Source organism: Nymphaea colorata, chromosome 10 (assembly GCF_008831285.2).
Source record: "Nymphaea colorata isolate Beijing-Zhang1983 chromosome 10, ASM883128v2, whole genome shotgun sequence".
Taxonomy (NCBI): domain Eukaryota; kingdom Viridiplantae; phylum Streptophyta; class Magnoliopsida; order Nymphaeales; family Nymphaeaceae; genus Nymphaea; species Nymphaea colorata.
The window spans coordinates 4,063,932-4,078,215 of NC_045147.1; the positions used below are offsets into that span (position 1 = coordinate 4,063,932).

At 35.3% G+C, this 14,284-nt stretch overlaps 1 protein-coding gene across 1 annotated transcript; it reads right to left on the reverse strand.

Moving 5' to 3' along the window:
• Positions 1-4,705: 4,705 nt before the first annotated feature.
• LOC116262308 (monodehydroascorbate reductase 3, cytosolic-like) lies at positions 4,706-12,905 on the reverse strand. The gene is made up of 10 exons (XM_031641548.2): positions 12,728-12,905; positions 11,009-11,080; positions 10,391-10,442; positions 9,440-9,520; positions 9,054-9,172; positions 7,566-7,785; positions 7,052-7,170; positions 6,819-6,944; positions 6,107-6,247; positions 4,706-5,169 (listed from the first exon to the last, which is right to left on the reverse strand). The coding sequence occupies exons 1-10, from the start codon at positions 12,776-12,778 to the stop codon at positions 4,846-4,848; spliced, it is 1,305 nt and encodes a 434-aa protein (XP_031497408.1). The 5' UTR covers positions 12,779-12,905; the 3' UTR covers positions 4,706-4,845.
• Positions 12,906-14,284: the final 1,379 nt, after the last annotated feature.

A 14,284-nucleotide genomic window follows, 5' to 3' on the forward strand; every position in this document is an offset into this window, starting at 1 on the left:
TTTAGAGATCATCAGAATTCAAGTCACCTCTGTCCCTAGTAAATGCCTAGTTTATGACCTAAGTGTTTATCCAACTTTTTCACCAATGCTTACAAATTCGAAGTTGTTTAAAATTAGATATGAAATATTTATTATTTGCTCAATGTCTTTGGCAAACAGATAAATGTAGTTATTAATACAAATGAACACACACACACACACACACAATGATATGCAAGGAATCCCATTATTGAACCATTCAAAATGCATGTGCCTCTAAAGTAATTTTTTTTTAAATAATCCAAAAAAAGAATTTCAAGACTTGTTAATGTTTCAATAGTACCTTCAGATGATTTGATACATCCATATCCTATGTTGATAATGCATAAAGTTTGGTCACAACATTTCAGCTTGTAAAGTGGAGGACTGAAAGTCCTTGTGTCACCAATTCACTTGATATATAGTTAGTGTATTGAAATGAATATATACAAAGAGAAAATGAATATGTATTGAAATATAATGCATATTTGTTACGTTAATAGCATAGTAATCATTTATCGGGGTATCCACAATATACATTAGATTTTTGGGATGGCAAAGGAATACAGTTTTTCTTCTTTTTGTTTGTCCTCATTGTCCTTCCTTTGGCTCATGTTGATACTCTACACACATCCTAAGTTTTCTAAAAACATAAAAATTTAGTCCATCCAAAGGAATAGAAGTAAGAGTAGAAAAAACCATTTTTTATAAACATGAATCCAATCTTACCCTTTTTCATTTCTTAATTTTCAAATTTCTTTGCCCCTTCCCACATTTTTTTGATTTTTGAGCCCATCTAAGTTATGTGTGTGGTATGTAGTTCATGTTGTATCTTTTGAACTGTGCTATTGGTTCTACTCATATCAAGTGGATATGATACCACACATATTAGATGATGTTAATAAATTAATCACATATAAATAATTTACGACCATCTTTTATCCCATCATAATGCAAAGGACATGACAGTCATGTTACTCTATCTAGAATAGAAGAATACATAAAATGTTGTTTGAACCTTTTGAGTCTTGTAAGCTAAAATAAATTCCTTATCATTCAATAAACATCAATTCTTATCATTTGGTAATCACACTATAGTTTATAAAAAATTCATGCAATGTAATCCTTGGCTAGGGCCAACCAATCCAATTTTTGGGCATCAAAATCTGTTTTAATGCATGGATGATTATCATACGATATTCCCAACGTATCATAGGACTCATGTTCTAAAAAATCAATGTTTTCCAAATGTAAAAAACAAATAGAATTACAGGATTACTCATTGGGACAAATACTTGCATTCATACCTCTTTAGTTGGTTCACACCATATTGCATTCTCATCAAATGATATGCACTAGCTAGAAATCCACTAAACACTACGTTATAGGTACATCGGGAACATGGATAATTGTAACCAAACATGTACAAAATGCTATAATGGAGTACCAATCCTTGGACTTTACTTGTAAAGTTTATACTCCTTTGTAATTACAGCCCAATGATCTATAAACCAGCTCATGTTATATTATCCATGTAGATGAAGAACCTTGCATTTCTTTGATGTTCCCACATATTTTTATGAGTTTACACTACTTATGATGATGAAATTTATGAAGATTAATCCATGTACCATTTTATTTTGTACAAAACATCATATTTACTTCATTAAGTTGCAAGAAAATACTGAACTCTTTTATTTGAAAAATGCTTTAGAAGTCGTCTCTAAAGTTGATGTTGATTGATAGAGTAATCATTAATCATAATTTGCAACATGAGTACTATGTCCAAGATAAAACTTTCGATTAGAAGTAAAACATCAATTTTGTGGTTGGGAGCTCACTCTAACTTGACATTACCATTTGTTGTAATTTATAATGCATACACTGTGTCCAAGAGGAAACTTGTGATTAGTAGTAAACAGTCAATTTTTGTTGGATCCATTCTATCGTTATAGATCTCTTGATATAACTTCTTATAAATTTCATCATAGCATCTACAATTGTCTTTGATTTTAGGTGGGTAGCCCATCCATGACATTGATGGAGGATTAACTTATTGGTTCTTTGAACAATACCATAAGAATCAATATTGAACATTCGTCCTATAATAATATAGGCTCCCATCACATATTTAATTTGGTTAAGACACTTCATATAGTCTTATTAAAGGAGTTGTTTTTGTTATTACTATACCAAATGTTCAAATAAAGTCAAATTGCATAGGACTTGATATTGTTACCAGTTCACAATCAGCAAAATCAAATGGGGAGCCTATTAATGAGGCAAATTCAATGAACCAACTAGTATCATAGGTAGATGGAAATAAGTTGGAGTATTGAACAATTGGAAAGATCATTAAATGTTGTTGAAATAATTGAATTGGGGGTTGTTCAATGAAAGATCAATTGTCTTATAGGAACCCTTTGCTTCCATTTTATTGTTTGAATATTCAAGAAATAAGGTCATTACAATGCCCGTTCTTGCCATTCATAAATTCAACCAACAATTGGGATGGGCATGAATGTCAAAACTTTTGTAGATATGTATATGACCAATATATCAAATCTCATGGAAAGTGCTTAAAATAAGATAGTTTCTAGGTATAATAGCAAATTCAAAATTTGTATCCAAGCATCCACCATTGGTTCTATACTTGATTACAAATAGAGAGCTTTTCCGTCCTTCTTTAAATGGAGTTAAAACTTCAAAAATTATAAATGCCAAAATAGGAATAACACTTGACATCATTAGAAAAGCCCAAAAGGTATCACATTTGTAAAGCAGAATATAAACATACTTCTATGAATGTAAAATATGTTGAACTCGTTTATTATTTAGAACTCCAACTTCAGCACATCACTCTACACGAGAACCGGTTATGATTAGATGTACTTCTTTGAATGTAGAATATACTAAATTCATTGAGTAATTAGAATTGTAATTGTCTATTATCCATAACTCCATTTACTTACTCAAAATAAGAATTGGTGTAATCAAACCACATAGTTATTTAACATCGGCCTTCAAGATTATCTAGCAAATATATGACTAGTTCTCCTTTTTATTTGTCCTCGGGTTCTCCATGGAAACAAATGAAATTCATTCTAAATATACCTACTACAATAACTATAATTTATTGGTAACAAAATTTCTTTACACTAAAGTGTTTTTTGCTCTTTTGTCTTTGTTTAAGAGTTACAGTCATATAATTAAGTTATTATTATGTATTAATATTAAGTCATTAGTGATTTTCATTTTAGTATAATAGTGAGATGCAATAGTTATGACATAACATATGTTGCTTGGTAGCTGGATTGTTTTATTCTGTTGATTAACTTAGAACTGATAGTAGAATCTTCAATTAATTTGATATGGAATACTTGAACCGATTAGATTTGCTCTTTTCCTTGTACCAGATTTACACTTATATGATTAAATATGTTCAATTACAAGGAAACCTTAAAATGATTCATGACATAAGAAAATAAGTCTTATAGGCTAGCACTAACCTTGTATTTGAGTTATTTAATATCTTAAATTAATCATTCCATTTTAGACTAATTCTTAGTGCTATATGATTTGGATTGACTTGAAATCCTGGTTCTGTTAATGAAGTTATTCATGGACAGACCAAGATGTTGGATTTCAGGAACATCCAAGAACGATTTTTTTGAAGCATCCCCACATGGCTAGATCGATAGTGGCATTGTTTAGTTTAAGCATAAGGTCATAAGTGACCCCATAAGACACTAGAGATAGAAGAGCGAAAAAACGTCGCTGGAACTTCTTTCATTAAACAAAATGAAGATCAATGCACTGTTACAAAGATGCAATGGCAAAGCTAGAAAGTTTTAGCTAAGGGACACTGATTCATTTTATCATTGCAAGTGATTGGGTGCATGTAGAGTTCCACGACACTAGCCTGGGTCTGGTGTGGGCACCCTACATGGCTAGGCCTGAGTCCAACACATGATAATAAGATTTTTATAAAGGTTTACATAGATGCCCACTCCTGCCCCATGGTATCTTCACTACTGGTTTTACTAAAAAGCAATGAATCTAGATCTAAAGATTCAGAACTCTTCCAAGCCCAAAAGACCTTAATTTTCATTCATAAATTATGAATTGGCAGAATTCAAATTGTGAGCAATAGGAGTAGATTCAAATGAAAAAAGAAAAAATTGAACAAAGGAAAATTACGATTCAACTATTTTGCTAGTCTAGTTATATGAATATAATTTGACACCAAAACAAGCAATAAAAGGGGTTTCATTTTACTATGATTTTTTTTTCTCCAAAATCCAAGAACGGGTCTTCCAGCCATGCAGCCATTAGCCAAGTTGGAGGTTTGTTTTAGCCTCATGTTATTATTTTGACTTCATTGATTAAAACTGCAATTAAGCATACCTAAAGTGCATCCATGACTCTTTCAGCAGTAAAAGGAGAAAAAGATTGTTTATAATTCAATATTGGAAACATGCCCATTGGATGGAAGAAACACCTTTTTTTATTTTAAACCCCTAAGAATCACTTATACACGTGGAGGAATGCACTCTTTATATTATAATTATATGGCCAAACTCGCCATAGGCAGTGATAATGAATGTGCTAAAAATTCACAATCATCTAGTGCAAAATCTATCATGGAATGCAAGCAATAGCAGAATAGTAGACATACTCACTCCAGTAGATCTAACATGGATGATTTTATTATAGACAAGACGTAAAAAGGCAATGCACTTCCGCCAAATACATTGCTAACAAGAAACACAGTTCGGATCAAATATCAACCCAACCCATTCAAGTAGATATGAAGACTAACAAGAATCAAATTTTACAAGCAAATGTAAGGCCATCCTTGGCTAGCTCATCCGCACTGTGAACTGGAGGCTGGAGCCTAGCAGCCTTGGCTATGGCCTTGTTCTCCTCTGGGCTGCCACCTTCGAGGAAGGCACCTATAAGTTTCCCATCTTTGATCCAGTATGAACCAAACTTTGGTTTCGGAGATACAGGGTTAGTATCCCCAAACATGACAGTGTCACCAACATTGTCCCCATAAAACTGCCATGAAAGATCGAAGGAGCGGGAGTAGAAGTACGGAAGATAATCATATTCTTCGATTTCTTTTCCCTCTTCAGTTGCCTTTATGTGCTGTGGCAAAAAATAACAATAAGAGATACCAACATCAAAATTCAGAACGTGTGTCAAATTCAAATTTATATCACATACTATCCAAGCAAACAAGTTATGTTTAGACAGCGTGGTTCTTCAGGAAGTTTCAAGAAATTATCCCCCATATTTCAAAAAGGATTTCCGAGAGGATGAAATGCCAGGTATTCATTTGATGGAAAATAACCTTTGCATTTGCTTTCTCCATATACTTCTTTAGTCATACCGTGGCACATTGTCCAAGAAATTATCCCCCATATTTCAAAAAGGATTTCCGAGAGGATGAAATGCCGTGTATTCATTTGATGGAAAATAAACTTTGCATTTGCTTTCTCCATATACTTCTTTAGTCATACCGTGGCACATTGTTCACATGCTTTCACTCATTTACAGTTTCATAGCAGCATTTGAACAACAAAAAGGAACATGCAGAAGACGAGTGCTTACATGTTCATTGTGAGAGAAAGAGAGAGAGAAAGAGAGAGAGAGAGAGAGAGAGGGAGGGAGGGAGAGAGAGAGAGAGAGAGAGAGAGAGAGAGAGAGACTATCCTCACCAGTTCAAAGGAACATATTTTTTGCCTAATCAGAACGACTAGACCATTACCAGCCAAAATGCAGATTTGGAACTGTTATAAAACCTATCCAAAGTCCTAGCCTAAAAGTTCTTAAATCATGGGCTAAACTTGGCCCAGCCCATGGTCTATCCTCTGATAATAGATGTGCTTCTGGGTATTTAGGAATCAATGACACAATCTTTTTGCAAACCAACTTAATCCATGATTCTGTTTTAGTGAACATGGGACAACCAACATATCTAAATATCAGAACACACCTAACTATAATTTCTCGAATTTGTTAGTGCATTTGCACACAGATGCTCACACACGTTGCACATGAGAAATAACATGCAAAAGATTACCTTCACAGCCTGCTCTGCAGATTTCCTGGCGTGATCAACATGCTCCACCCTTCTTAGTTCATTGTATAATTTCAAGGGAAAAGTAGCCACATCGCCTATTGCATAAACACCAGGCACACTAGTCCGGAAGAAACCATCTGTCTGTTATCAAGTAATGTACAAAAGGGTTAGGAGCTTACAAGCTCATATGCCAAAGGCATCATATTTATGTATATTAGCAACAGTGTACAAATTTAAGAATGTGAATGCATATAGTTGACAGCTGCCTTGCCAGTAATTTGTTGCCCCATGTACAACCATGTTGAATATGTTATGTCACTTGTTTGGGCAATTGATAAATGAGTTTGTTTTCAGGTATCAAACACATTTTCCTTTCAACGTCAGCCTGCTTATGCACCTATCTGACATGCAAGGACACTGGTGTGGACATTCCTAACTACATGGTGACAAATCAAGAAAGGAAGGTGCATGACGGTGAAAGATGGTGCAAATGATGATAGATGAACCTATTCACATGTACACAGTAATGAACAGTAACGGTAAACATATTCCAAAGAGTGGGACTTTTAGGGGTCTATTAAAGGATGAACACTATCAAAATCATCATATGATGGTCGGATAATTATAAGCACCATGATGTTGTCTGACGGTAGTCTATTGAAACCTGGCTCAGCTTCAGACAGCTAACTTAATTACTTCAAACCTGGCTCACCTTGATTCCACCTTTCTCCTCTTCAACTTGACCCTTAACAAGTGTTGTGAGTGGTCTGCCTCCAACACCAACAACAACAATATCTGCATCCAGCACCCTTCCGTCCTTCAGATGTACAGCCTTAACCTGGAAAATAAGCGCAACATCTAATTAACAACAAAGTCAACCATATTAAATGGAGGACCAAGGACTGGCACTGCCAGGGAAGTATACACCAGCTAGCAGAAACTTACGTTTCCTTCTGTATCCGCATCAAATCCTACAGCCACTGTGCCTTTAATTATCTTAATTCCTTTGTTTGCATAATAGCCCTCATAGAAAGCTGCTATTCCCGAAGTAAAAAGCCGAGGCACTGAAGAACAAGAGATTGGTTACAACAACAAATAGAAGCAGCTCAGGCTATTACTGCTAGACATTAAGGGTATGAAAAAGGATGATGGGGAAGTTTATACCATGAGTGCACTTTGTCAAAAGAAATCTTGTCATGTTCATTAAGATGTATGGTGAAATGAACAAGTTAAAGCACATTAAGATTCAAACAAGGAGAGAGGAGAGAGGAGGAAAAAATCAAGCATTAATATAAAATCCCCTCTCACCAAATTGCAAGATCACATAATAATTTAAGTTTGTGGAAGCTATTTTATTACATATATATAAAGTTATGTAAGAATATCATTTTAACTACTGTAAAATAACTGTGCCATATTAATCAGCCAATGGTTCACTTATTTTCGGAAGAGTACTTACTGCACCAGGGTTCAGGATAGACCATTGTGACATCAAAGTTGTTAATTCTCATTGCTGCACCCAATTCAAGACCAATGTATCCACCACCAACAATCACAGCCTTTCCTTTTTTCTTTGCTTGAATTGCTGCCACAAGCTTATCAGCATCATCAATTTCTCGAAGATATAAGATGTTATTGGCATCTGCCCCTTGAACGCCAAAGTCAGACAACCTAATGACCTGAAAAATGGTAAAGAAAAACCGACATAAGCTTAAATGAAGCTATTTATCGTCATTAAAGCATTATTTTTATCATTTAATCTAGTTTTCTTTAATATCTTCTTATTAGTTTCTCATTTGTTTATTTCTACCTAATTTTTAGCTTTTTATTTTTCCAAAATTTTCCCAAGAGGAACCTTGCCGTTAAAAACCTGAGAACAATATTTGCGACAATGCATTAAACATTTTACAACAATGACAAAACCATCCTTCCATTACCCATGAGACTTCAGTAGACAAACGGCAAAACATAAATGTCGTATCATGTGCAGAAACAATTAACCATACTTAAATTTTTCAAAGAATTGCCTGGAGCCAGAATGCCTCATACAAAAGGTGACCACTAACGTCAACATTGGAATTTGGAACTTATCACAAACTTTTTTATTTAAGCATCTTCGTTGTAAAGCCTCCCTGTGTCTAGTCCAGTTTTCACATGCTAAGGTTGTAGCTTTAGTACTTAAGAAGAAACATATATCAAGGAACTTGGTCATTCCGTATAATTCTTTTCTAAAGGGGCACCTAAAATCACTCATGGCCATCTATTTTGGACTTCATCTCACAGTAAACAGAAAGGAAACTGGAAAAGAGTGTTTTGTGTGGCATGAGGATGGGCACTCACATCTCTGACACTGAAGTGGAAAGGAATCATATCAAGGTATAGAGACAAGGCATTCATGGCTAGATGAAGTATGGTATCGGAAAAATTAGATGCCCAGCAAAACTTTACAATTAAATCAACCTTCCAAAAGAAACTCTAAAATAGGACACCTCATATATAAGCTTATAAATGTGCTTTCACCGAACCCCACCACAGATGAATTTCAGATGAACAATAAAAATTTATTGAGGCTAATGTGGCAAGGAAATATTCAGTAGACCATTTATTACAGCTTGCGCACACGACATATTCATTAACATAGCTTGTATTCTTGCCCTTAACAGGCATATTTTTCTTGCATGAGTTATATCATGGGATAGGGACCATAATGCCCCAAATAAGAACAGAATAGATAATTTTTTCATTTCCTCTCACATACAATTCATAATTTCAGATTCTCAGTAACTTTTTCAATATAAGCACTACAATATGTGGAAAGAAGACCAAGAGTGGCCCATCAATTAGGCCATCATTTCAAAATGAGAAAAATAAATAACAAATGGAAAGTCAGTGTTCACAAAAAGGAATGCGTTTCACCTTTCCCAAATTAGATTCTGCGCATACATACCGTGGAACCAGTGGCAATGAGCAAAACACCAAACTTAAAGGTTGTTCCGCTTGCACTTATTAATGTTTTGGAAGCAAGGTCCACTTTCACAATTTCAGTGTTCAGAAATAGTTCAATACCTGTGTACATGTAGAAAATTAGTAAAATAAGAATTATATGTTTATCTAGTACACAAATATTACATGCCAAACCAAATTAAGACTTCACTAGAGACAATAAGATGACATGGAAGTACGTAAGATAGTGACATTAAAACATTTTTGGACATTTTTCTATGCATAATAGAAGAGGAAAAAACCTTTTCGAAACATGAGAACAGTTTCATTCTGTCAGCACTATGCCCTGTAAAAATCAAATTTAATTGTAGGAGTGAAGGAATTTGGGACCTTTCTCTGTGTACCATTCATGAAGTAATCGTTCACCACCACTTCCAACACACACATGAAACCCCGGAAGTCTGGCAAATCCTGTAAATGAGAATTAGCAGTCAGCACAAGTTACACCCCTTTCCAGATTATGAACCAAAGGCGGCATGCATGAAAACAATTTAACAGTGCATAAGGTAAAACATGCCTACAGACTAAGTCAACAAAGAAAGTTGATTAATATTGCAACCATTAGCATCAACTCTTGAAATCACTAAAATTAGAGAAGCAACCACAAGTACTACTTGTATTTCAAATTAAAACAGGTAAAACTAAACAAAATACAACTTCTAGAGAAGCAGAAAAGATCCATTTAACATACTCCAGTAGGTGAAAAAAAAAAGGCAGACCCACAATTTGGGTGTAGTTGGCCTCAAAATATGATTAATTAAACAGTTATTTGTAAAGGAAAACCTGCTATTAATTACAAAGACAGAAAGAGAAGCTTGCACATTCTTTTGACATGCACCAAAAATTAGCACATGTAATCACGGAACAAAAGACTTCAAAACCAGGATTAGACTTGCTGGAGATCGACCTTTGCTTTCTAGCCCAAACAATTCATAGTCAGAGAAGAGAAAATTGCAATCACATTGATATTTCTGTGCATGGGCTGAAGTCCAAAGAAATGGTTTACAGTAATTTGTGCTTGCAAGCAAATGAAAAATCATCATGCCCATAATTTAGAGTCAATAAGCTTCATAATAATCAAGGCCATATACCAGCACCTTTTCCATGTACCTAAAAAAGGATTCTGTAATATTTGCATTCATCAACATCCAGCAAAATAATTACAGACCATGAAGTTAAACCGAAAAGCTGCGAACATTCTCTTAGAGGGGAAATGAAGGTGCACTCAAGCATTCAAGGAAATCCAAGCCATAAAACAAATAACTCCATAGGATTGCATACCTTCTGGGAAGAGATATCCCTTGCTGAGAGCTGGGCGCTCATAAGGAGCAACCTGAAAAGTATCTCAGTCAGCTTAATGCCAACATAATCTTTAACACTGAAGCATCAGAAAATAATTAAACTGAAACAAGTACCAGATGCATTAAGATTCAGTGAGTCACTTTACCAGATAAAAACAGCTGCAAGCAAACAAAATAAAGCAAATGCTATTTGCTGAAGTGTATCAATGTAAAATTAAAGAATCACAGCAAAATAAGCATATCTGTTCAAGCTAATAATAGGGCATTATTTGGAATAGCTCATTATTAGCAAGCAATGGCAAGTTCAGAAAGAAAGAGAGATCATACAATTTAATAAGTAAATATATTTGAAACAAAACATGCAGGAGTACGGTGACTATGGTACTCACTGCAACAAGTTGTCATGGCAAACTCCCAAATGAAACAAAAAACTAGACCAGCATACTTCAAACCAAAAGAAAAGTCCAAGCAGGACAAACTAAGCAGGTTGAGATTGTTATGTTGCACTAAAGGAACTAATTTGATTAGTATGTGATCAACCTTTAGTGACTTAAATATCTCCATAAATGAAATACAAAAAAGATAGAGAAGAGCATACCGCCTCTTTGGATATAATTGCTAATTCACCAGCGTGAAGACCAAGTTTAGCAAACTCCCTTGCAGCATATCCCTGGAAAGGTGGAAAATTGAAACTTTATTACATGGAAAATGTAGAAAGGAAACATTTAACTTCATAAGGGATAATGGAAAAATAGGTTGGAGATCCAAATTGCAACAGGACTTAAAACTTTGTATGATTAACCACCAATGGATGCCAAACACCTACAGATGTACATGACTTCCTTATAATGCATTAACGGAGAACACTGAACCAGTTTTAGGATCAGTGATGAGGTTGAATCACCACCATGATCACCAACAGCAGCAAGACTGACCGCTAATATCAGCAATACCAACATAGAAAAACATCACAAGTACAACACCAGTGCTATTGTCATTTTTATTCTTTTTGGACTTCCAACCATGGTCACAGACTCACAAATATCATTTTTTCGTGTTTTAAATGGAGAGGATTTTCTCGTAATATGGCGATCTTAAAAAAAAGGGAAAAAGGGAAAATATGGTAAATTTTTAAAAAAATTAAAGAGTTCTAAAAATTAAGGAAACATAAAATAAATGTGAAAACAAGAAGACAACATATAAGCAGAAAATAAAAATTAGAAAATGGAAACAAGTAGTCTGGCATTTGAAAAATGCGAAAAGGGCTTAAAAATTAAAAGGGAAAAAGGGAAAAAATGCCAAAGAACAGGTAAAAGGGAAAAAATGCCAAAGAACAGGTTTTTCTTCACATTTTTTTTGTTTTGGCGTTTTTTCAAAACAATGATAATTTTTCTTTTTTTTTTCGTTTTTGCGGTTTTTTTTCTTTTTTGCTCTTATTTTCACATTTTTTCCTTCGAAATGTGTTTTTTGTGATTACACTCCAACATATCGATTTAGACTTTCAGAATAACTGAATTTTTACACTCCAACATATCGATTTAGACTTTCAGAATAACTGAATTCTCCAATAAAATATTGTGATATTAAGAGCACTACTGTAATGTAATCATTCAAACAAAGGCAACAATTATCAAATAAAGGAACTGCTTACTATTTACCACAGTAATAGAATGCAATTTGCAGACAGTATTTTCAACTCCACTTCTTTAACGACAGAGACAACAATGAGAAGGAAAAGCTAACAATGACCTTATGCATTAATAACATGAACACTGTAGTATCACAATTTGCATTAAAGAAAGATTTGGTATCCTCATCCTCTACTGAAAACTATTAAAGACATACCACTCAGCCACATTAAAGAAATATCTAATATCATCATCTTCTTCAGGAAACAATTAACGACATATCACTCAGCCACAGACACCAGATGATAATCTAGAACTGAAGGCAGGACATGAAAGCTTGCAATCTCTTAACATAGTTCACACGCAAAACCCTTGACTGAACAACACAAACAAAAAACTAGAAAAAGGCAAAAAAGGTCGATTGCCAAAAAAGGCAGAAATCGTCACCAGCCAAAGCGGAGAGTGAAGATCTAAATATCAAAAAAGAAAAAAATCAACAAATATCACATCGCCGTAACTCGGCGTTAGTTCCCAGCGATCAACATTATACAAAGGTAAACAACTCCAAAATCGATAAAGGTAAACATTATACAAAGGGAAGCAACACCAAAATCAGAGTAAACTAAACACATCTTGTTCTCAAGATTGAAAAAGACAAAATGATCGGAGAGGGAGAGATCGGATGATACCGCGGCGACTCCTCCACCTAGAATTACGTACTTGAAATGCTTCTCCGCCATGAATGTGTGTTTGGTAGTGAGTGAGACAGAGAGAAAGAGAGAGAGAGGAAGTGTGTCGAGAAGGGAAGCAAGAGCGAGGAAATGGGAAAAAGTTAAGGGAGCGACCTGTAGGATATGGCGACCAATCAGTCTTCCTTCACATATAAATATATATTTGCACATGGACGACTGTGATTGGCCGACGGAGGGACGCACCGTCACCGATGACGTGGCCGTGTTTGTGCCTGTATCAGCCACCCCAAATGCCGCGATATTTCCATCGTATTTCGGTAATAAAGAACACTTACAAAAGAGGGCCCCGTTTTCCCTTTTCCATTTATTGGGAGGACACCGCAGCCGTTCAGACACAAAAAATTGCTTTCGAGTCTTCCGTAAGCGAGCATCAGACTCTTCTCCTCCATCATCTTTCTTGAACGAGCAAGAGGAGTATTTGATCCCAATGTTACTCAAATTGCTCAGAATGAGCGAATCGAATCGAATTGGTCACCTCTCGATTTGATTCAGTGGCCGATTTGGGAGCAGTAAGAAATCGGGTGATTTTTACCCGAATCGGTCAAACCAGGGCAAACTTGGGCGATTCCCTTCGAGTCTTCTGTCCTTGATACCTCGGCAGCCCTTCCACCATCTCCCAACCCAGCAGCCGTAACTTCACCTCCGGCCATCGAAGTGGAAACAGTTTCCTCTAATCTGGAGCTTTATCATTATAACGAGCGCGTCCGTCCGCAGGGATTTCAAAGCAACGGCCAAATTCTTAGTCAGAACAGTTTAAGTAAAGTTTTCAACCCAATGAGAGCACTTCATTGATGTTATGGCCAAATTCTAAAGGCGGGCTTTCCCTTTCTTTGTCAGAATTGGGTATAAAAACACTTGTAGGCTTGTATGGAAGATGTGAAGGTGGTCTCTGTTTTGCACGCCAGCTGTTTGATGAGATGTCTAAAAGATATTATATTTCTTAGAATGTCATGTTTCTTTTGGTTGGTCAGTATTGGTCGGGACAAGCCTAACGCTATTAATTTTGTCTTCCCTGTGTGCACATGGGGTTTTTGCTAGAGGTTTATGCAATCGAGGACTTGCTAACTTTTAAAATCAGATGCACATAGATGGAATCTATGTTTTTTTCATTTTTTGTTAATTTTTCATTTTTTAAATTTAAATGTATTTTTTAATTATTTCGATTCACAAACTATTCTGATTCGATTTACCCAACGATTAAGCTTTCCAATTTGATTGAAAAACCAATCTTACAACATTGGTTCATCCTACTAGCCTTGCTCTTCTTCAATTCCCCTAGAGTACCAGACTTGTTTTGGTGTCCCAGGACGCCACCCCAAGTATACTTTAAATCTCAATTGATAACTACCTTATTACACACCCCTCCCCGCCATTGCACCAACCCTCTCTAGGATCCTTTCTATTTATTATTACGCTAGCTACCTTTCCTAGTACCACTATAGCAGCACCAGGAGCCCTGGATTATGAAATTAAACCAAGTTAGATGATCATGAA

Bases quoted from the DNA above. Each gene is read 5' to 3' on its own strand.
- LOC116262308 (XM_031641548.2), bottom strand. From the start codon at position 12,778: ATGGCGGAGAAGCATTTCAAGTACGTAATTCTAGGTGGAGGAGTCGCC. The intron at 11,081-12,727 runs GTATCATCCGAT...CCACCTTTCCAG, and splicing joins TAGGTGGAGGAGTCGCCGCG to GGATATGCTGCAAGGGAGTT. The intron at 7,786-9,053 runs GTATGTATGCGC...ACCATTTTTCAG, and splicing joins TCATTGCCACTGGTTCCACG to GTCATTAGGTTGTCTGACTT.